Raw genomic sequence first — 22,546 nt, 5'->3', positions numbered from 1 at the left:
ACTATTACAAACTTTAGAGCCTTGAGGCATTCACCCTCCTCCTCTGAGGCGCGCGCACGTGTCAGAGGCGCACGGCAACACACACTGCATGCAAAAAACAATCATCAATATCTCAAAAACGATAACAGCACAAACGAAGATTTTTACAGCACCAACGATTGACATATTTTTCATTTAAATGTGATATGATGGGGCAGGTTCACTCTAATGCTGCTCCGCCTCATGTGCGCCTGCATGTCCCCGTGTCCCGGGCGCTGCTCTCAGGTTTTCTCTGCACAGACTCTGGGCTGCACCGGCCACGCTCTCATTTAAACTCTTCTTACTGTGTCTGGTGGGTCTGGAGCATCAGGACAGTGGTTTGGCGAGTAGACGAGAGTAAAAAGCCGTGTCCGAGGCCTGTTGAGTTGAATCCACACGGTTCTCATGAGCACAGTAACTTACAGTAACTCTGGTTCTCTGAATGTGCACAGTCTATAACGAGTTGGGCGACTCACAGGCTGATACTCAGTGGTCGGACAGAAACAACCGTCAGGAGCAGGTTTTTAGTTTTAAATCAGCGGTTCCCAAACTGTGGGTCAGGGACCAGAGGTGAGAGAATGGGACCATTTACCATTTACTATTTTAAAAAGGGAAATAGACTAGTAGTCGTCCTAAATTCCAGTCTCACAGTGGCTTAGTGGTTAGTGGTCCTCACACACTGAGGACATTATGTTCCCGTCCTGTCCTGCACTACTGACCAGTGGAACCGTTTTTGACCATAGATGGATTTGCTCTGTGTTGAATAACCATGGGACGCTACTGTAGGGCCCCGTGTGGATTTTTAGGGCCCCAGAAGGGCCAGCACCGGCTCTGACTCGGACTGCACGGTGTTAGCCGGTTAGCATAGGCTAAATACAAGATTATCAAAGTGTTTCATTCACACCAGACGCAAGCACGTTATCAGTGGAATACTGTACCTAAGGGCAAGATTCAAGACGACCTTTTAGTGAGATGAAACAGACGGCAAGAATCACAGGAATAACAATCCAGTTTATTATTGCACACGTGCGGCGAGACGCTGCAGGTGAGCAGGGCACGACATGGATGTGAAACAGTAGCTATAGATTATAGATTACTCACGGAAATGAGGGAAAGCTTTTCTGACATTCTTTGTTTTCATCTAAAAATAGCTCATGTTTTGCACAGAAAAGGCCATAATGGTCGAAGCTTTCAGCAGCGAAAATCTTTTCTGATGAAAACATTTTCTGATACCGAAAATATTTGTCATCTAGAACCAGAAATATCTGCAAATTTAAATGATTTGGTTCCTGTCCAATGTTAAGAAATGTGTGACAAATGGGGAATAAATTGGCCAAAGATGGAGGAAAATTGGGGGAAATTGTGGCAAAAATAAGGAAAACATTTTGTAGAAAAAGAAGGGTTAGGGTTAGAAAAAGAAGTCCCTTCCTTTAAACCTGTCACTGGACCAACAGCGGCAAAACTGGGTTCTAAAGCTAAAATACTTTCATCGTTTAACGGCACCCATTCCTCCCCAGGACTGGACCAGGACTGGACCAGGACTGGACCAGGACCGGACCAGGACTGGACCAGGACTGGACCAGGACTGGACCAGGCCCGGGCCAGGTGTGGTGTTGGTTCATAAATGGTGCCTAGTCTGTGTCGTTCTGCAGTGTTTTCATGGCTAATCCCCACAAACTCACACTGGACATGAGCTGCCCTTCTCCAGACCTGCCCCCTAGTGAGCTGCTCTCCTCCAGCGAGGTGCTCTCTGGGATAGAGGAGGTTCTCTCCTGTTGAGGAGGGTGTAAGGGGTGGAGCCCGGGCGGCCCTGGCCCTGGGCTGTGACGAGGGTGAGGGGGGGCGGTGGGCTCAGCTCGGGCTGTAGGAGGTGGCCGTGTGGAGGAAACTGTTTTCACTCCAGGAGGAGACTTTCTGACAGAGAGTCCTGAGTCTGGGCGTGTCTCTGGGCCAGTGGGCGGAGTCTGGGGCTGGTCGTCACGGTTGTGTGGCGGTAGGGGCTGGTCGTCGCAGTGATGGGGTGACTGGGGCTGGGGGAGGCCTTTGCAGTGCAGCATGCGGTGTCTGCGCAGCAGGGCGGAGCGGCTGAAGCTGCGGCTGCACTCGCTGCAGACGTACGGCTTCTCTCCGGTGTGAGAGCGGACGTGACGCTGCAGGTCCCCGGAGCCGGCAAACGACTTCCCTGAGAACACAGATTCACACACCACACAGAGCCGTTAACGGGGGAGTTAATGATTGTAAAGGCCAGTTTAAGTTCTGCTTAGTCCTGGTGCAGCTACAGCAACCTGGGGGTAAATGCCCAGAAGACAGTGGAGATGACCGTGGCCTTCAGGAGTCTCATTTATGAAGCTCACATATGGACCAAGAGAGGTCAAAACCTTCTGTACCAAGTGTTTTGCGCCAAAAGTGTTATTTATAGAAATCAAACTGAACATGAAACATTACGCACCGCCACACTCGGTCTGTACCTGCCGTGTGCAGAAACGCTGCACAGACGAGGAGAGTTGAGGGAAAGCAGCGAGGGGAAGTCACTTTGAGGAAATCCAGTTTGGTGCACATTTTAAACAGCTCATTTGTTCTTTATTTTCCTCAAAAATGATTAAGATAATATAAAACATAAGAAATCAACTATAGGCTGTGTAAAATGTTTAAATCTTTCATTCTGTACTTTGACAAAATTACTGTTGTCATCTGTGATGCTCAAAGACGTGCACGCTCATGCACGAACACCAGAGTGTGCTGTTGCTCTGAGCGAGAAGCAGGAAGGATCCCAGCAGAACCAACTCCTGCAGAGACTGCGCTGAGGGCACAGTCCATTCAGAGACGCTGCTCCATAACCTCCCTCACGCTGTATTTGAAGAAAACGTTCTGCTGGGAATTAAAATTATATATATATATATATATATATATATATATAGGTTGGGTTCACGTGACATCACAACATTCTAAACAGCCTATAGCTTACATTGAAATGGAGGGCAACTGGCGAACTGCAGATTTATTTTCAATGTAAATTTTCGTTTTGGAGATTTCTTGCAAAAGTTGTATTTCTCCCATGGAGTTGTCTTGGCCCCTGCCCTCCTTTCTTTATGACATCATCACATTCTGAAATGTGAACGGCACCTATTTGACTTGATGTTGCCTGCAGACACCCCGGCTTGGCTGTTTGATTTTGTTTTTTTCCTATGTTTTCGTTTTTTCTTCCCTCATGTATGATTCCATGTTGTCGGCCTGTGCCGCCTGGCTATTTCAGTTCTCCTCAATTCTTTGTATGCCGTAAATAAAAGAATAAAAGAAAAAAAGGGAAAAAAACCCTGCTGCCTCATCCTAAGACCCCGACTGCACAAACAGCGAGCTAAGAAAACAACAGACTATCTGAGTGATTCAAATCCCAGCCTTTTCTGTCTTTCAGAGTTGGAGCTCCGTGAGCAGCACTGGCATATATCACAATCCGCGTATAAATAAGGCCCTTCTTTATATTCTAAAAGTGTATTTCCAAAAGTTGTACTGCACTCTGCCAAGTTGTTATTGTGATCAGAGAAGCAGTGGTAACATGTCAGTAAAGATCCACAGCCTCAGCGGTCGCTGCTGCAGCGAGAGGCTCCGCCCTCTCTGCCTCCTGTGTCTCGGTAAGACCTTCTCATTATCACCTCACCTATTCCCCCTAACCTCATTACCCCCTCACCTATTCCCCCTAACCTCACTATCACCTCACCTATTCCCCCTAACCTCATTACCCCCTCACCTATTCCCCCTAACCTCACTATCACCTCACCTATTCCCCCTAACCTCATTACCCCCTCACCTATTCCCCCTAACCTCACTACCCCCTCACCTATTCCCCCTAACCTCATTACCCCCTCACCTATTCCCCCTAACCTCACTATCCCCTCACCTATTCCCCCTAACCTCATTACCCCCTCACCTATTCCCCCTAACCTCACTATCCCCTCACCTATTCCCCCTAACCTCATTACCCCCTCACCTATTCCCCCTCACCTCATTACCCCCTCACCTATTCCCCCTAACCTCATGACCCCTAAGGGGACGTTGGGTGTAATCAGAGTCGTGAGTTCTCACCACATGTGCTGCAGCTGTGCGGCTTCTCTCCTCCGTGGCGACTCTTGTGTTTGTGCAGTTTTCTGGGAGCATTAAAGGACTTCCCACACTGGTCACACGTGAAGCTGAGCTCGGTGGAGTGCGTACGTTTGTGCTCCTTCAGATTGCTCAGGTTGTTAAAACCTAAAAACACAAACGGGCACATCTGGAGACTCGAACCTCAGCTAAACCACTTCCACTTTGTCAAACCTTTGCCGCAGATGTCACACAGATGTGGCCGCTCTCCCGTGTGGACCACTTTGTGCCGCTGCACGTCCCCAGACGCTGTGAACCTGTGTTACAGTCAATCCATAGTTTCATAATATTATGGAATAAACCATATACTTTTACACATATATTTACCCTTTGCCACAGAGCTCACAGATGTAGGGCTTCTCCCCTGAGTGTCTGCGCAGATGTGTCTGCAGGTTCCCCGCCTGAAACAAACACCAACAAAAGGAGGGAGGAGATTAAGACAGAATAAATATGCAGGGACAGGGCTGGGTCCCTTTCAAAGGTTTAATATCAGCGTCTGAACAATGATTCATTATCTAGAACCATCAATGTCAAAAATGATTATCATTTATTTAAGCTTGAACAGAAAACTCTGTTCAGTGCTGTCTAAGGCCCACCAGTTTTGATGGCTGTTTATTCCCGGTTTTTAACGGTACCAGCCCTGGGGAGGCGGGGGGGGGGGGGGGTACACGAGCAGGACTCACCTGAGAGAAGTGTCTCCCACACACATTGCACTGAAAAGGCTTTTCTCCTGAAATGGAGAATTTAAACATATTTAAGTCAAACAGCTCTGACATTCTGAAGATGGTGCTTACTTTGATAAAGCTGCAGTAGTAGTAGAAGCAGTAGAAGCAGCAGTAGTAGAAGTAGTAGAAGTAGTAGAAGCAGTAGAAGCAGTAGAAGCAGTAGAAGTAGTAGAAGTAGTAGAAGCAGTAGAAGCAGCAGTAGCAGTAGTAGTAGAAGTAGTAGAAGTAGTAGAAGCAGTAGAAGCAGCAGTAGTAGGAGCAGTATTTTACCGGAGTGCGAGCGCTTGTGCAGCTCTAAGTTGCTCGGGTGTTTGAAGACTTTGCCGCAGTCTGAGCAGCAGTACTGCCGCTGTCCTGTGGAGGGCAGCACAGGGGCAGTCTCTGGCTCGTCTGGGGGGTCGACGGTTTGATTCTCGGGGTCAGGGTTATGTGTTGGATTCCCAGACTCGGTCCCTGCCACATGCGGCGTCTCGGCCTCAGCAGCAGGTGGCGCTGCAAGCTCCTGTGATACAGAGAGAAACGTTAGCAGCAACGGCTCCAAAACAAACTGACAAAGGGCAGTTTCAAAATAAAACAGTTTCAAATGATACTAATGCACCTATAGCGGCGCAGTACGCTCTGCTTTACGGAGAGTCTGGAAGTAAAGACAGGAACAGCTCGTATTGTGGTGAGTGTGGGCTGGTACCTGTGTTGTGGTGAGTGTGGGCTGTTACATGTGCTGTGGTGAGTGTGGGCTGTTGTGGTGAGTGTGGGATGTTTACCTGTGTTGTGGTGAGTGTGGGTTGTTTACCTGTGTTGTGGTGAGTGTGGCCTGTTGTGGTGAGTGTGGGATGTTTACCTGTGTTGTGGTGAGTGTGGGTTGTTTACCTGTGTTGTGGTGAGTGTGGGTTGTTTACCTGTGTTGTGGTGAGTGTGGCCTGTTGTGGTGAGTGTGGGATGTTTACCTGTGTTGTGGTGAGTGTGGGTTGTTGTGGTGAGTGTGGGTTGTTGTGGTGAGTGTGGGATGTTTACCTGTGTTGTGGTGAGTGTGGGTTGTTTACCTGTGTTGTGGTGAGTGTGGCCTGTTGTGGTGAGTGTTGGATGTTTACCTGTGTTGTGGTGAGTGTAGCCTGTTGTGGTGAGTGTTGGATGTTTACCTGTGTTGTGGTGAGTGTGGGATGTTTACCTGTGTTGTGGTGAGTGTAGCCTGTTGTGGTGAGTGTGGGATGTTTACCTGTGTTGTGGTGAGTGTAGCCTGTTGTGGTGAGTGTTGGATGTTTACCTGTGTTGTGGTGAGTGTAGCCTGTTGTGGTGAGTGTTGGATGTTTACCTGTGTTGTGGTGAGTGTGGGTTGGTACCTGTGTTGTGGTGAGTGTGGGTTGGTACCTGTGTTGTGGTGAGTGTGGGTTGGTACCTGTGTTGTGGTGAGTGTGGGCTGTTAACTATGAAGGAAAAAAGAAATAGGTTATTAATTTATAAAAAAGTGCACACTGTCGTTGGGGCAAGACACTTCCCCCACATTGCCCCCAGTGTCTGCGTACATTGGTGTATGAATGAGAGTATGAATGGGGGAGTGGATCCTTGCTGTAAAGCACTTTGAGTGCCTAATGTAGGTGGAAAAGCGCTATAAGTTGAGACCATTTACCACAAATTAGTGTGTGGTAAAAAGAAGAATGCGTGGTTATAGCGCTGCAGCGAGAGCAGCGAGAGCAGCGAGAGCAGCGAGAGCAGCGAGAGCAGCGAGAGCAGCGAGAGCAGCGAGAGCAGCGAGAGCAGCGAGAGCACCGAGAGCAGCGAGAGCACCGAGAGCAGCGAGAGCAGCGAGAGCACCGAGAGCACCGAGAGCAGCGAGAGCAGCGAGAGCAGCGAGAGCAGCGAGAGCAGCGAGAGCAGCGAGAGCAGCGAGAGCACCGAGAGCAGCGAGAGCAGCGAGAGCAGCGAGAGCAGCGAGAGCACCGAGAGCACCGAGAGCAGCGAGAGCAGCGAGAGCAGCGAGAGCAGCTGTCAGCTCCGCGGACTCGTGCTGGAGCCGGGGCAGAACTACGCGTCTTTCGGCCTGAGCAGAGCTTTCCTCCGGGAGGGAACAGGTGCGCGGAGAGCTGACAGCCGACCGGAACCTAACGAACAAGTCCGTACCAAAGACAGCCCTATTGCTTCGATCATCCCCCTGAGGAGAGGAGAGCGCGCGGTCAGCAGACCCGGGCCTTACGAACCCGTCTGAAGGAATACGGAATACTGTCCACAGACTCCATGCTCAAACCAGCCAGACCGGAGCAGGGCCTCGCACAGACCCAGGTGAGTCCGGATGTTCTGGTACACAGCAGGGGCCGCACCATGTGAGGTGGGGCAGCCATCCACAGTCTTTTGTTAAAAAATAAAATGTAAAAAACAGCACGAGTGTCTCTATGGCCGCAGCCGCAGTCCAGATTCTAGCGTCTCTAGTCCGGGCTTTGCCTGCGTTTGAAGCGCAGCATTGAATCAAGTCTGCCCATAAACATTAACGCCAGCATCGCGTCATGTTTAAATAATCAATGAGGAGTACAGTATATGCGGTGGGGCAATACAATTCATGCAGTTTAAAAGTGTTTTCCAGCGCTGTTTAGTGGTAAGTGAGGTGCGCCACCTCCTGACTTGGTGTAGGATTTGAGCGCACCACACCAGGTATAAATGAGGGCCCTTGTGACTAAAACTGTGACTAAAATCGTGTTTAAAAGTAACTAGTACTTAATCAAAGATGTTTTCAAGTAATTTTGTACTTGTACTTGAGTACATTTGTACAGCTGTATTTGTCCTTGAGTAGAATTTTAGCCATGTAATTATACTTTGGAGAAGAAAGAATTCTCTGAATTCCCAAACTGTGGGTCAGGGTCCTGAGGTGAGAGAATGGGACCATTTGCCATTTACTATTTTAAAGAGGGAAATAGACTAGTAGTCGTCCTAAATACCAGTCTCACAGTGGCTTAGTGGTTAGTGGTTCTCTCACAGGGGGCAGGGCCTGAATTGAGGTCTGTATGTTCCACTTCTGTCCTGCACGACTGCACAGTGGAACCGTTTTTGACCATAAATGGATTCACTCTTTGTCGAATAACCATGGGACGCTACTGTAGGGCCCCCGTGTGGATTTTTGCTTAGGGCCCCAGAAGGGCCAGCACCGGCTCTGCTCTGAACGCTGTCCACCAATGATTGTATGTCATATTTCAGATTCAGATTCAGAAGACCTTATTTCTTCCCGAAGGGCAATTCATTTGCAGCTTCTCAGTCAAGCATTCGTCCATCTCATAGATACAGCACATAGAAGAAGAAAAGGCCTAACAATAAATAAAATAAGATTGATACGTAAGTGATAAACCTCACTCAAGCAATTCAAACAAACAAACAAACAAACAAACAAACAAACAAACAAACAAACAGCTCACATATATATATATATATTTATGTATTTATACATAAATATAATTAACCTGGCTAACGTCAGACTGCTGTGAGCGCTCCAATCATCTGGAACTGCACAGCAGCCTGGGGACCATGGCCCAAAGTTTTGCATGGATTTGGGACCAATCACAGAACGAGGAGGGACGGCAAGATGATGACGAGCTATTCGATATACGGAAGCTTGTAGTTTATTTACGGATTTTAAAAAAAAAGCAGATGCGAGGCTAGTCTTTGATCAAGCTTTAGGTCGTGTTCTAAATAGTTTAGCTCAAAAGTTTACAGCAGGTACGTCAGACGTCATCGGATACGATGATACGATTGGCTGTGGCCTCGTGCAGACGCATGATAGACATTCGTATCGCCCAATGAACGGCTATGGACGATTGTAAACCACACCTCTCCTACCAGAAAATAAATTGGTGTCCCCAGACTAAATATCACTTGTGATTTTAGTCTGGTGTTAGCCAGGCTAAAATATAATGACAATCAATGTGAAAGTATTGTAAAGTATTCAGGCTACAGTACTCTGATTATACAAAGTAACAGAATACGTTACAAAATACATTCAGTATTCAGTAACTAAATCCAATTAAGTATTCTTCCCAACACTGTTGTTACCTGTGTTGTGGTGAGTGTGGGCTATAGCGGTGAGTGTTGGCTGTTTACCTGTGTTGTGACGAGGGTGGGACAGAGCGCTGACTCCTCCGTCTTGTGAGAGCGCAGGTAGTTGTACTTCTTCAAGTACACCGTCTTTTTAGGACGCACCGCTCGGCTCAGCTCTGAAGGGCAGAGGTCGTCTGACAGAGAGGGGCGGGCTGGGCCAGCGAGGGGCGGGACAGGTGCAGAGGGCTGGGCAGGGGCGTTACATGCCGGGTCGACCATGGGGTTTGGATTGAGTCCTGGATTGGTTATACAGAGAGTGTTTGTTGTCGGGTTGGGCAGGTTTAGGCCTGGATTTGTTGCGGGGGCCTGGCTCACTGTGGGGAGCTGGTTGGTCACGGGAGCCTGGCTCACAGCGGGGTACTGGCTGTTTGTAAGGGGCTGGTTGGCCGCAGGGAGTTGGTTGGCCGCGAGGAGCTGGTTGGTTGAGAGGGGCTGGTTGGTCGCGGGAGCCTGGCTCACCACAGGGAGTTGGTTGGACACAGGGAGCTGGTTGGCCGGGGGGGGCTGGTTGGTTGCAGTGTGTTGTTTCATACTCTGTTCTTCATGGATCTCTCTGAAGTACTGGCGGCTGTAGTAGTTGCGCAGCTTGTACCCGTGCGGAGGTGGGGCCCCGTGCGGAGGTGGGGCCCCGTGCGGAGGTGGGGCCCCGTGCGGAGGTGGGGCCCCGTGCGGAGGTGGGACCCCGTGCGGAGGCGGGGCCCCGCTCTGAGCGAGGGCTTTGTGCGGCGGGTTCTGGTAGAACTCGCTAAGCGCCCTGGGCGGCTCAGACATGTCGCCGCCGTGAGGGAGGGGGCAGTCGTGTTCGGAGCTCAGAGCGCCCCCTGCAGGTTTGAGGAAGGACTGGCACAGGCCCTGCACCACGGGCATCTGCAGACACTGCGCCACGTCCAGCAGTGCAAGAACATTCTCCGCGTTCACGTCCAGGCGAGACGTGTACATGTAGTCGAGCAGCTGACCGATGCCACTGACATCCTGGATCAGCAGGTTAAACACGTCACTCTTCTGCCGCTGAAACAGAGACCTGCAGAGACAAATACAAAATATATATACATATACTACCTCTATATACTTACTACTACAAACACTCAGCAACAAGTCATCACAGCAAACAATAAACACGTCACTCTTCTGGAACAGAGACATGCATGACAAACACGACCATCAAATGCTTATATACATTATGGATTACTACACGTAAGCACACTGTAGAGCTGACGTGAACGTTCAATATGAACGTTCATCAGTCTCGGTCCAGAACAGCTGGAGGAGGTATGCCTGGATCGGGAAGTCTGGGCATCTCTGCTCAGACTGCTGCCTCTGCAACTCGGCCCCGGATAAAGCGGAACAATATGGATGCCTCCTAGTTATCTCTTCAATGCTCTTTTGGATCTTTTTTTTTTTTTTTACCTTACACTGCACTGAAATGTACTTACAACCACAAAATATTTACTACCACAAAACCTTTCACTGCCACAAATCCATCTCTCTTTCACATCGGAAACTTTCTTCGTAACTGAAATGAACACATGTGCACAAGAGGATGCAGAGGAGGAAGAGGATGAGGTTATTGCGGAGGAGGAGTATACAGAGGATGATGCGACAGAGGAGCCGGTGCAGAGGCTCTGACCTGAAGAAGGCGCTGAACGCCGCCAGGACGTTCTTGTGAGCTTTGAAACAGACGCCTTTGACGACGAGAGTGCAGTCACACAGCAAACCCTGGATCCTCTGCTCCTGCAGCTGCTGCAGGAGGTAGCCACTGTGAGTCTGAGGATCCATCTGTCACACACACACATATGTACATTATTATTATTAACATATGGATATCCCTGTATGTCAGATGCCCTCCCAATCTTTCGTATTCCTTTATTTTCTGTTGGAGAGATTTCCTGTTCAGTTTGTTTGTAGTTAAATACAATAGTAGCACAATTAAACATTCACTCCATTCTCTTTGGTGGGAAGTTACGTTTGTAGCTTCAGTTTCCCCTGGGGGAGACTGACAGAAGCGCTGTTGCGACGGCTCACATCTGCGGCGACGGTATAGACTTGTATTATTTCATGCTGCTGCCAAACGCAAACCAGGTACAGTTAGCAGCTAACAGAGAGATGAGACTGGACAAATCACAGAGGAAGCCCAGGCCGTCCCCGTAAAGTGAGACCCGGCGAGAGCGAGGCGGTCGGGGAGAGTGTGAGGAGAAGGCCGGGGAAGAGCGTGAGTCGGTCGGGGAGAGTGTGAGGAGAAGGTCGGGGAAGAGCGTGAGTCGGTCGGGGAGAGTGTGAGGAGAAGGTCGGGGAAAAGCGTGAGTCGGTCGGGGAGAGTGTGAGGAGAAGGCCGGGGAAGAGCGTGAGTCGGTCGGGGAGAGTGTGAGTCGGTCGGGGAGAGTGTGAGGAGAAGGCTGGGGAAGAGCGTGAGTCGGTCGGGGAGAGTGTGAGGAGAAGGTCGGGGAAAAGCGTGAGTCGGTCGGGGAGAGTGTGAGGAGAAGGCCGGGGAAGAGCGTGAGTCGGTCGGGGAGAGTGTGAGGAGAAGGCCGTGGAGGCGAGAGCGAGGCGGTCGGGGAGAGTGTGAGGAGAAGGTCGGGGAAAAGCGTGAGTCGGTCGGAGAGAGTGTGAGGAGAAGGCCGGGGAAGAGCGTGAGTCGGTCGGGGAGAGTGTGAGGAGAAGGTCGGGGAAGAGCGTGAGTCGGTCGGGGAGAGTGTGAGGAGAAGGCTGGGGAAGAGCGTGAGTCGGTCGGGGAGAGTGTGAGGAGAAGGTCGGGGAAGAGCGTGAGTCGGTCGGGGAAGAGCGTGAGTCGGTCGGGGAGAGTGTGAGTCGGTCGGGGAGAGTGTGAGGAGAAGGCTGGGGAAGAGCGTGAGTCGGTCGGGGAGAGTGTGAGGAGAAGGTCGGGGAAAAGCGTGAGTCGGTCGGGGAGAGTGTGAGGAGAAGGCCGGGGAAGAGCGTGAGTCGGTCGGGGAGAGTGTGAGGAGAAGGCCGTGGAGGCGAGAGCGAGGCGGTCGGGGAGAGTGTGAGGAGAAGGTCGGGGAAAAGCGTGAGTCGGTCGGAGAGAGTGTGAGGAGAAGGCCGGGGAAGAGCGTGAGTCGGTCGGGGAGAGTGTGAGGAGAAGGTCGGGGAAGAGCGTGAGTCGGTCGGGGAGAGTGTGAGGAGAAGGCTGGGGAAGAGCGTGAGTCGGTCGGGGAGAGTGTGAGGAGAAGGTCGGGGAAAAGCGTGAGTCGGTCGGGGAGAGTGTGAGTCGGTCGGGGAGAGTGTGAGGAGAAGGCCGTGGAAGAGCGTGAGGCGGTCGGGGAGAGTGTGAGGAGAAGGCCGGGGAAGAGCGTGAGTCGGTCGGGGAGAGTGTGAGGAGAAGGTCGGGGAAGAGCGTGAGTCGGTCGGGGAGAGTGTGAGGAGAAGGTCGGGGAAAAGCGTGAGTCGGTCGGGGAGAGTGTGAGGAGAAGGCCGGGGAAGAGCGTGAGTCGGTCGGGGAGAGTGTGAGTCGGTCGGGGAGAGTGTGAGGAGAAGGCTGGGGAAGAGCGTGAGTCGGTCGGGGAGAGTGTGAGGAGAAGGTCGGGGAAAAGCGTGAGTCGGTCGGGGAGAGTGTGAGGAGAAGGCCGGGGAAGAGCGTGAGTCGGTCGGGGAGAGTGTGAGGAGAAGGCCGTGGAGGCGAGAGCGAGGCGGTCGGGGAGAGTGTGAGGAGAAGGTCGGGGAAAAGCGTGAGTCGGTCGGAGAGAGTGTGAGGAGAAGGCCGGGGAAGAGCGTGAGTCGGTCGGGGAGAGTGTGAGGAGAAGGTCGGGGAAGAGCGTGAGTCGGTCGGGGAGAGTGTGAGGAGAAGGCTGGGGAAGAGCGTGAGTCGGTCGGGGAGAGTGTGAGGAGAAGGTCGGGGAAAAGCGTGAGTCGGTCGGGGAGAGTGTGAGGAGAAGGCCGGGGAAGAGCGTGAGTCGGTCGGGGAGAGTGTGAGTCGGTCGGGGAGAGTGTGAGGAGAAGGCCGTGGAAGAGCGTGAGGCGGTCGGGGAGAGTGTGAGGAGAAGGCCGGGGAAGAGCGTGAGTCGGTCGGGGAGAGTGTGAGGAGAAGGCCGTGGAAGAGCGTGAGGCGGTCGGGGAGAGTGTGAGGAGAAGGCCGGGGAAGAGCGTGAGGCGGTCGGGGAGAGTGTGAGGAGAAGGCCGGGGAAGAGCGTGAGTCGGTCGGGGAGAGTGTGAGGAGAAGGCCGTGGAGGCGAGAGCGAGTCGGCCGCTGTTACTCTCTTGGTTCATCAGGAGGTAAACGCAGCACAGATTGGCGCTGATACACGTTATAAATACAGCCATTCCTCATTGTTTAACCGCTCACATGACGGCTGTTTGTTTGGTTCGATGGACAAGTTTAAGTGCACGCTCAGGCCTACGTGTTTTACTGTTATGATTACCGTGCATGTGTACATCACGATGATCATGTTAGCCTACACATCACATGGCTCATTGTGAGTGAAAAAACACATTAGCGACTACAGAACGGCCGTAGTAGACACAATTATTCATTAAATGAGCATGCGAGTCGTGCATAAACATTGTCGAAGGCCACACAAAATGCGGCGCGGCGCAAAGGATCATGGGAACGGAAAACCATCTATAGGCAACACTGGCTCCTGCTCCCCCGGGTCCTGTGACATCATACCGCCTTTGCTCTGCCCAATCCCGTCAGACCTTGGAAGCTCAGCAGCAGGGAAGGGCCTGGTCGGTACTTGGATGGGAGACCGTTTGGTAACACCAGGAAGCCTAGCGAATGTAGTGAGTGAGTGGTTGGTGGTGGTCGGAGGGGCCGATGGCGCAGACTGGTTGCCTCGCTTCTGTCAGTCTAGTCCAGGGCAGCTGTGGCTACAATAGTAGCTTACCACCACCGAGTATGGAGTGAATGAATAATGCAATGTAAAGCGTCTTTGAGTGTCCAGAAAAGCGCTATATAAAACCAATGCATTAATATTATTATTATTATTATTATTATTATTATTATCATCACATTCTAGAACCTGCAACCCAGTAATAGATAGACAGTACCCAGACAGTTTCACTTCCGGGTATTCGAGTTGACACAGAAAAGGAATCACTAAAGGTTAATTGTTGTATTTTCTTTGTTTGCAGTGTCTGTTAACAAGTGAATGTCTTAAATTGACAAAAAAAAGTCAGGATTTTTTATATTGCAACAGTAAACAATATGAAAAACTCAATGTTTGATTTAGCAAAAATACACGGACCTTAAATGTACAATATTGTGTCCTAACTCTCCACATTAGAATATTTTGTGACCTTAATGGGTAATTTTGGGCTAAAAAAGCAAAAGAAACACTTCAATGCAGGCCTTCATGTCATCAAAGTTGACATTGTTCCTGTCTGTGGCTCCATGTTCCGCTGATCATGATGTTTTCAAACTCTTGTAAATAAAGCCCTGTCTTCACTCACCGCTGACGGAGAGACCGCTCAGGCGAAAGTGGCTCCTCGCGGACGCGGGGTTTTAGGACAGATTTCGGGGACTTACTGCTTTTAGGGACACCCTTAGGCACAGGGGGCAGACCTGAGTAGCTGCTAAAGCACAAGTGGTTGGTGTTCCCCCAGTTTCTCCAGCCTGTCTCCGAGAAAACCCCTCGTATCCTCAGCTTTTGGGGCAAATCTGTCGGTTTTATTTGGATGGTGGGTCACAACAAGCCACTTCCGGTGCTCTTCGTATTTTGGCTCGACGTTCGCGGTTCGTGGCGGGCTTTAAACATTCCTGGATAAATTATATTTACTTCATAGACCTGCATAATGAATGATATAAACACGCGCCTATGTAGAAAGTGATTAAAAAATACTTCTGACACGTTCACAGGGAATGGATGCCGGGGGCCGGAACGTCTCTTGTGTGGAGTTCCCACCCGGACCCCGGCTGTGCGGGCTCACGTCACGTGTGTTTTGAAAAGTTTCGGTGGTTCTTGCTGTTTGGCTCAGCAGAGCGTCTGTGTCTGCGGCCGTGGGAAGTGCTCGGGCCTTAGCTTAGTCGAATCGCTTTTTGAACGTGTTTTCCCCGTGTTTTGAAGGTTTGCCACGTTATATCTTGCCATGGTGTTCTTCACGTGCTGCGCCTGTGGAGAGTCCCTGAAGAAGGCGCAGGTGGAGAAGCACGTGTCGCTGTGCAGACGCTGTGAGGTTCTGTCCTGCATAGACTGCGGAAAAGACTTCTGGTAAACCTTTCTGTCATTTCAGTCCGGGCAGTGGGGGGGAATGGTCCTCAGCAAACAAACGAATTAAAGGGAGTCCTGCCTGAGTTTGTGGCTCAGAGGAGCTCACTCTGATGAGACACTCAACTCAATTTGAGATAATAGGACGCGTGACGTCACAAGAGATACATCCCGCCTGTTGGAGGCCTTCCCAGTTCACAGTGATGGGTGTTAGCAGGCTCCTGCCTGTCCCATTACAGCCTGTATGTAGCCTATATATGTGCTGAACAGTGACATTAATATGACTACCTACCCACATGAATAGAGACATTAATATGACTACCTACTATCTATCTATCTACTATCTACAGCACATGATTCTGAAGTCATACCATGCCAAGGTGATGCTATATCCCATGACAATAAAAACATGAACAAGCAATATATAAACATATAAACAAACTTTGCTTTGTACTTAAATAACTATTCAAAAACATTCACAAATTAGCTACAGAATGCAGCGGCTTCCTAATCTGTCACAAACCCAACCATTTATGAACTGGTTATAGACATTACGACCTTTGTAGTTTTTCATTTCTTCCTTTGTGTACTTGCCATGTGACCACAGTAAGTAATTCACAATGCCAATGTAAGTTACAGGTGGTAATATTGACACATCACTGTTCAAACTATCAGTTTCATAAGGGCCAATGCCCCCAAGTAACTGCAACTTCATTATATTATCATATCGTGATTGTTCTGTTTCACCAAGTCTGTTTTTATAAGCCACACTGTCAAACTGTGTTTTTGCCATCATATTCTGCAATCAAATACACGGTTAAAAGAAAGTACAGTTTGACCTATAATTAACATAGCGTAATTCGTAAGCCTCCGACATGGCGCACACAGCACATGCTTGTACCAGACTGTAGCTTTTTCAAGCTAATTTCAGTCTGTAGTCCCAGGGGACAAAATCAGAATTACAAAGTGCAATATATGCAATACAAATAATCGTTAAGTCATCACCATCACATCCACAACAGAAGCTACAAAACATAATTCCTCGATCTCTTTATGTTCATAAAATAGACTACAATAACCACACACAGTCATAACATATACAGGCACACTACAAGGGAATACTCTCAGTCCTTACAGGTTATAGCGTGTGTGTATCTGCAAATAAATCAACTTTATTTTAGCTCTCCAGGAAGACAATGATTTGGGACAAAGGTTTAGGAAAAGTTCCATCTGCAGTTCTGTTCTCAGTCTCCACAAGTTCAGCTCCAGTGGAACACCTGTCTATGTCCAGTTGGTCTGCATGTCCTGGCTTTTGAAAAAAACATTTTTTAATAAGTCTGCCCTGAATGTGATGATACATTAGCACTTTTGTGTTTTTCATTGTGTCTATGTGACAGAGCTGCCTTCGGGAGACACTGACCCGCTGCAGTGTCTCCTCTGCTGCTGAGAGCAGACTATAATGTCCTTTAATGCCTGTAACTCTTCATCTGGGTCTCAGGGGAAACGACTACAAGAACCATGTGCGCTGCATCAGCGAGGACCAGAAATACGGCGGCAGAGCCTTCGAGGCCAAGGCCAACAAAGGCGACGTGAAGCAGCAGCTCTGGCTCCAGGTGCGATTTTCATACATGCGTGTATAACACACACATCCTCACGGTCGGACTGACCTTCAAAGTGATGCCGTTTTCTTCAGTGACACCAGCCGCCATGTCGCTGAAGGGGCACCAACGCAAACCAATGAGCGACTTCACTCTAACCATCAAAATCTCTGAAACGATCAGTGCAAATGTCCTCAAATTGCATGCAAACCAAGACCAAACGCCCATGGGCCACTGCTAGAACGTGTATTATATGAATTTATAATACACGTGCGTTTGTACCGCTACATTTTTTTCAATAACTACACTAAAATATTTTGCCTCATTATTTTATTTTTAATGTATTTATTTGAGCATGTTGGGACCAACTGCAGTCTCAATCTTACAGCATTAGGACAAAGTCAGTAAATAATACCTATATTCCACAGACTGCAGCACACGGTCCCACTCTTTCTCTGTTTGAATCCTCCATGACAGGGGTGTCGAACTCATTTTGGGTTGTGGGCCGAAATTCAGCTCCCACGGTGCAGGCCGCATATATTGTAAACAGGAAAATACCATTGACCAAACATTTTCAATAGATTAATAACAATGAGCTGTGATTTTAAAATAAATTTCCAACAGGACTGTAGCCTAAAAAATAAAAACGGCTTACACTTGTATTGCACTTTACAGTATAGCAGACACTTGTGACGCAGGCTTGTAGTCATTATTTATTCCCTCCACACACGGTGGTAAGCTACTATTTTAGCCACAGCTGCCCATGACAATGATAAGGTTCTGTTCAGACCTAGCAGAGACTTTTTTCCTGATGAAATAATGGATGGTTTGTGTTGTAGAAAATCCAGGATGCTCTGTCCAAACCTGGAGTGAGCACCAGTCTGCAGAACGTCCTCCAGCAGGTGGCGACGTATGACAACGTCCCGCGCAAGAAATCCAAGTTTGAGGTAAGTTTCCAGTTTATTTGTTGTTGTTTTTTTTCTCGTTTTTTTGTATCTTTTACCAGTTTCTCTCTCTCTTCTCCTTCTCTCTGTCCTCCCCCTCTTTGTCCTCCCTCTCTTGCCCTGTCCCAATTCAAACCCGAGCCCTAGATTTGAGCCCTTCCCCTAGATTTTGCGCATTCCCGCGAGGGGTTAGGGTGCCCCAATACTTTAGGGAGCAAGAGGTAGTGCCCATCTCCCCCTTAAAAGGCCCCTCGGCAGGAAGTCACTCCCTTGGCCGCAAGTCTGGTCCAGAGCTATCATGTAACCATAGACTGGATGCAAACTATATGATCTGTGTTTAGACGCCATCTTGTGTTTAGACGCAATGGTAAGCGAGTTGGTAGCTGAGTTGAGCAAAGTGCGAAAATTAAACAAAACAACATGAAACTGAAACAACTGAAACATGTCGACTATTACAATCATATGGCGAACACATCTTCTGTTTCTTATATTTCTTCTCCATTGACTTATCAAACGTAGCTAAATAAATATTGCACACACAACAGGCAGGAGCTCCGTTTGCAGCGCTAGTTTGTATACTAGTTGTGTCCCTCTTCTTCAGGGAAAATCTTCACTTTCCTCATTGAGGGTACTTTGCAGTGGAGGGAACTCATAGCAAGTGTTCTCTCACAAACTTGTTTCTGTTAAAGTGACTGGACTTTCTGTGTTTCAGAACTGGATGAAGAACAGTCTGAAAATCTCTAACTGTAGTTTACACCAACAAGTGTGGAACATCCTCTCAGCCGAGACGGCACTGGTAAGTCCCCACTGCTCCCCCTTAACCAGTTTCACCTTCATCATCCTAAGAGTCCAACAATGGCCAGAGTAAACAGTAGTACTCCCGTTTTGTTTCTCAGCCACAAGAAGACTCCACACCCTCTAAAGCTGCCGTCCCCTCTCAAGCAGCCGCCACAGTTGAAGAAGGCGAGAGCTATGAGCAGAAGAAGCTGAACAAACGCGAACGCAAAGAGGCACGAAGGCTAAAGAATGGACTTAAGACCTCCCAGAACCCTGCCTCGGACCAGACCCAGGACCAGGGGTTGGACCTGCAGGACCCCGTGGTGCGGAGGAAGAGGAAGCACAGAGAGGAACAGAATGGCAGCAATGGCAAAAAGGCAAAGAGTGAGTCATAAATCCCACTATAGTTTCCCAGATTAACCTGTTTAACTGTGCGCAGACGTTAGAACTGCCTTTAGCCATTTTGTTAAGTCGAATCCAGGACCTGTTTATACACTGCGTTCCAAATTATTATGCAAATTGGAGTTTTGTGTCAAAAAGGTAAAAAAAATAATAATAATAATGAAACTCATGGATGGTATCGTGTCTCAGGCTCTATGAATCACTGACATAAATCTCAGAGACCTGGGATGATTAGTTGTCGGGTTAAGCCCAGTTAAGGGAAAAACTACTGAAAAAGGGTGTTCCACTTTATTATGCAGATCATCATTTTTAAGCAATATGGGAAAGAAAAAGGGTCTTTCTGCTGATGAAAAGCGTGAAATAGTTGAATGCCTTGGTCTAGGTATGAAAACCTTCGATATTTCATGAAAGATTAAGTGTAATCATCGTACTGATAAGAGATTTGTGGATGATTCAGACACACTCCGGTTTGTGCAGATAAGGGCACAATATGGACGGTTTCTGCCAAAAAAAAACACATCAGATTAGGAGAACAGATGCCACAAAGCAGCATACAGGTATTTGAAGCTGCTGGTGCCTCTGGAGTCCCCCAAACATCAAGGAGTAGGACCCTCCAGAGGCTGCAGTTGTGCATAAACCTTCTATCCGGCCTCCCCTAAACGGTTAATTGAAGCTGATGAACAGAAACGGCTGCAGTGGCTCAGAAATACATGAGGACTCATTTTCAAACAGTCTTGTTCTCTGATGAGGCCGTGTAACCCTGGATGGTCAACTCAATGGTGTAGTGAATGGTTGGTGAATGACCACAATGTCCCAACAAGGCTGTGACGTCAGTAAGGAGGGGGCGGAGTCATGTTTTGGGTCAGAATCATGGTGAGAGAGCTGGTCGGCCCTTTTAGGCTCCTTGAAGGTGTGAAAATGACCTTTGAAAAATATGTGGAGTTTCTGACTGACAACTGTCTTCTATGCTACAAAAAGAAGAGTCGTGCTTTCCCTAACGACATCCTCTTCATGCATGACAACGCACCGTGTCCTGCTGTAAAGAAAACCTCTGCATCACTGGCTGCTATGGGCAAAAGAGGAGAGAAACTCATGATGTGGACCCCCTCCTCCCCTGACATCAACCCTGTTGAGAACCTTTGGAGCCTCAACAAAAAAAACTTCTATGAGGGTGGGAGGCAGTTTTCATCCAAACAGCAGCTCTGGGAGGCTATTCTAACATCCTGCAAACAAATCCAAGCAGAAACTGTCCAAAAACTTACAATTTTAATGGATTTAAGCATTTTAAAGCTGCTATCACACAAGGGCTCCTATGGTGAAATATAACTTGACCTGTTCATATTTTTTTGATTGAAATAGCTTCTGATTTCAGTAAATATACCTCCTAATGCTACAAATACAACAAATGACCATTTTCAGTTAATTACAAGCTTTAAAATGTATTGAAACGATGAGTTGCATAATAATTTGGAACAGTGGATTTTGAGGTTTTTACTATATTTATTTTTGAAAAAAATACTGTTATCACTAGGAAATTTTTTCCACCACATTTAAATGATCCTCTACCAGTTAAAGACTTAAAAATTATGCTGACTCTCATTTGAGTTGACAATTTAGAAAATCTTAGAAAAATGTCATTTGCATAATAATTTGGAACACAGTGTATTTCTATTCCCCTACAAATGAATAGAGCAAACGAAAGTTACGTATGTAACTATTGTTCTATGAATCCCAGATGACCGCCAGAGGCGGTGCTGTAAGCAATGAATGTTTTGTTTGCGCACACGTAGTTCGAGTAGTTAATACCAAATGAGTCACACCTGTGACCCTGGATGACGCCCCGGAGGTAATATATTCCCCGTCATCCGAGCCTCTGTTCCTAAAGAATCTTCTCGGGAAAACGCAAGGATTCTAAGTGACAGAGAGGCTCTGGTGGTCATCCGGGATTCATAGAACCGTAGTTGCATTCGTAGCTTTCGTTCTATATCATCCCTCCTGACCGCCAGAGGCGGTGCTTTAAGCACGGAATGACTAGTACCAGCTACGTCACGAGGAATCCAGGTGAACGTGCTCGAGGTAGCCCTTGACCCCCCCACCTCGTAGGAATGACAGATGACATCCACTATCCAATGGGAGAGACATTGTTTAGACAGAGGGCGACACAACTGAGGACCTCCATAACACACAAATAGTTGGTCCGAGCATCTTAAACCCGCAGTAGTCCAGAGCCCTCACAGGGCACAAACAACCAGACTCAACCCCAGCCACTCCAGAAGACCAGAACCGCACCAACTGCAATGGTTGGTTACAATGAGAGCCGGACAACACCTGAGGTACAAATGCAGTGTTCGGCCACAAGGTAACACCAGTGCCATGCGGACTCCACCTGAGACAAGAGGGACTAACAGAACGAGCATGTAACTCACCAACCCTTTTAGCAGAGACAATAGCCAACAAAAAGGCAGTCTTACAAGACAGCCACTTGAGCTCCGCTTGCGCCAAAGGCTCAAAAGGAGGACGGGATAGTGCATGGAGAACTACAGGCAGATCCCAAACAGGTGACCGCGGGACCGATGTTGGGCGCAATCCCACGCAGAAAACAAGACACGAGTGTAGCGTGTATATTAATTACACTTACGTTGTTACGAGGTAACGGATAAGGAGATTGTTTGGGAATAAATTTATTACGACTAAACTCTATCTAATTTATTATAAAGTGTTAGTTCAGAATTAAAGGGGGCACCAGCTTGGAATTTTCAAGCAATGTAGGCTTTTACAGCCGAGAAGTTCATGATTTGATTGATTAATTAATCTGAAGTTAGTTAAGTTCTTGACTCCTTTAACTACTGCTGAAACCAAAGTACAAATACACTATGACCCAAACCTTATCGTTGCATATTTATTCAAGGACACACAGCAAATCTTAAATCATCACGTTATTCAGATGTAATTCATAAACAGACATTAGAATGATTTAACAGATTGGTGAAGCGCCTTCTTATCTTGGTCTAACTAGATATTAATAAGGTTTTGCCCTGGTCGAGAGCTAAGGGGCTATAAAACGAAATAACGCAATAAAATTCAAAAGGGGGTTGTTTGCAACACTGAGTTTAGCTTTTATCTTGACGTAGCCAAAGCACTTTCACAGCTTGTGGGAAAAGCGAAATTTCACCTGCAGTCGGGCCCGGAGAGTCGATACCAGCGTTTATGAGGCCGCGGGTCCGGGGGTCCGGGGGTCCGGGGTCGTAGGCCTGGATTCAGCGCCCGAGTTGAGCCAGGTGCGCTGTCTTGTCCTCGCCGAAGGGTCTCCGGAGGCTTCTCCCTGGTGGATTTGACTCGCCCGTCAGGCACGGCGTCTCCCTGGCGTGGTTCGTGCAGGCCCGGCGCGTGCGCGTGGTTTGAGCGCGCGCTGGTGTGGCAGTGAGGGCAACTTTTGGCTGATGTGGTTCTTCGGATGAGAACCCAAAAAGGGAGCTTTGACTCGAGTGTTGCAATTGCAAAAATTGGTGATCAAAAACGACGTTACAAAAATCACGATTTAGTACGTGGAGTCTCTGTTTACGTATAGGACTTGCTCCCAAAAGTAAAGGTTCGACTTAAACAAATACGTATATATAAGCTTAAAATAAACAAAAGGGAAAAATATAAGTGAAAAGAAAGAAACGCGAAGTTTCGGAAAATTACAGGACCACGTGGGTCTGAAAATAAGCTAGTTGCTT

General features: G+C 48.4%; 2 protein-coding genes across 2 annotated transcripts in view; one reads left to right on the top strand and one right to left on the bottom strand.

Annotated features, from left to right (window-relative positions):
* Positions 1-1,519: 1,519 nt before the first annotated feature.
* Positions 1,520-14,484, bottom strand: zbtb49 (zinc finger and BTB domain containing 49). Its single transcript, XM_079582269.1, has 10 exons — positions 14,352-14,484; positions 10,579-10,727; positions 8,955-9,972; positions 5,148-5,379; positions 4,836-4,882; positions 4,480-4,553; positions 4,327-4,409; positions 4,099-4,260; positions 1,615-2,200; positions 1,520-1,548 (listed from the first exon to the last, which is right to left on the bottom strand). Exons 2-9 carry the CDS (start codon positions 10,725-10,727, stop codon positions 1,650-1,652), a joined length of 2,316 nt encoding a protein of 771 aa, XP_079438395.1. The 5' UTR covers positions 14,352-14,484; the 3' UTR covers positions 1,520-1,548; positions 1,615-1,649.
* A 361-nt stretch (positions 14,485-14,845) lies between these two features.
* Positions 14,846-22,546, top strand: part of lyar (Ly1 antibody reactive homolog (mouse)) — a gene marked incomplete at its 3' end in the record, with an annotated part of 30,090 nt that continues 22,389 nt past the window's right edge. The window contains exons 1-5 of the mRNA XM_079582113.1: positions 14,846-15,109; positions 16,605-16,719; positions 17,544-17,651; positions 18,361-18,444; positions 18,545-18,809. Of these exons, the coding sequence (XP_079438239.1) occupies positions 14,988-15,109; positions 16,605-16,719; positions 17,544-17,651; positions 18,361-18,444; positions 18,545-18,809 (694 nt within the window). The 5' untranslated portion in view covers positions 14,846-14,987. The remainder of the gene's footprint in view (positions 15,110-16,604; positions 16,720-17,543; positions 17,652-18,360; positions 18,445-18,544; positions 18,810-22,546) is intronic.

Source organism: Gobius niger (assembly GCF_951799975.1).
Source record: "Gobius niger genome assembly, chromosome: 24".
NCBI lineage: Eukaryota > Metazoa > Chordata > Actinopteri > Gobiiformes > Gobiidae > Gobius > Gobius niger.
Note: the sequence above shows the minus strand (reverse complement) of the source record. Positions and strands in the feature narration are given on the sequence as shown.

Excerpts from the sequence above, each read along its gene's own strand:
- zbtb49 (XM_079582269.1), bottom strand. The coding sequence starts at position 10,727 with ATGGATCCTCAGACTCACAGTGGCTACCTCCTGCAGCAGCTGCAGGAG. Across the intron at positions 5,380-8,954 it reads CCACCCTCGTCACAACACAG|GAGCTTGCAGCGCCACCTGC; the intron begins GTAAACAGCCAA and ends TCTGTATCACAG. Across the intron at positions 4,410-4,479 it reads TGTGAGCTCTGTGGCAAAGG|GTTCACAGCGTCTGGGGACG; the intron begins GTAAATATATGT and ends ACTGTAACACAG.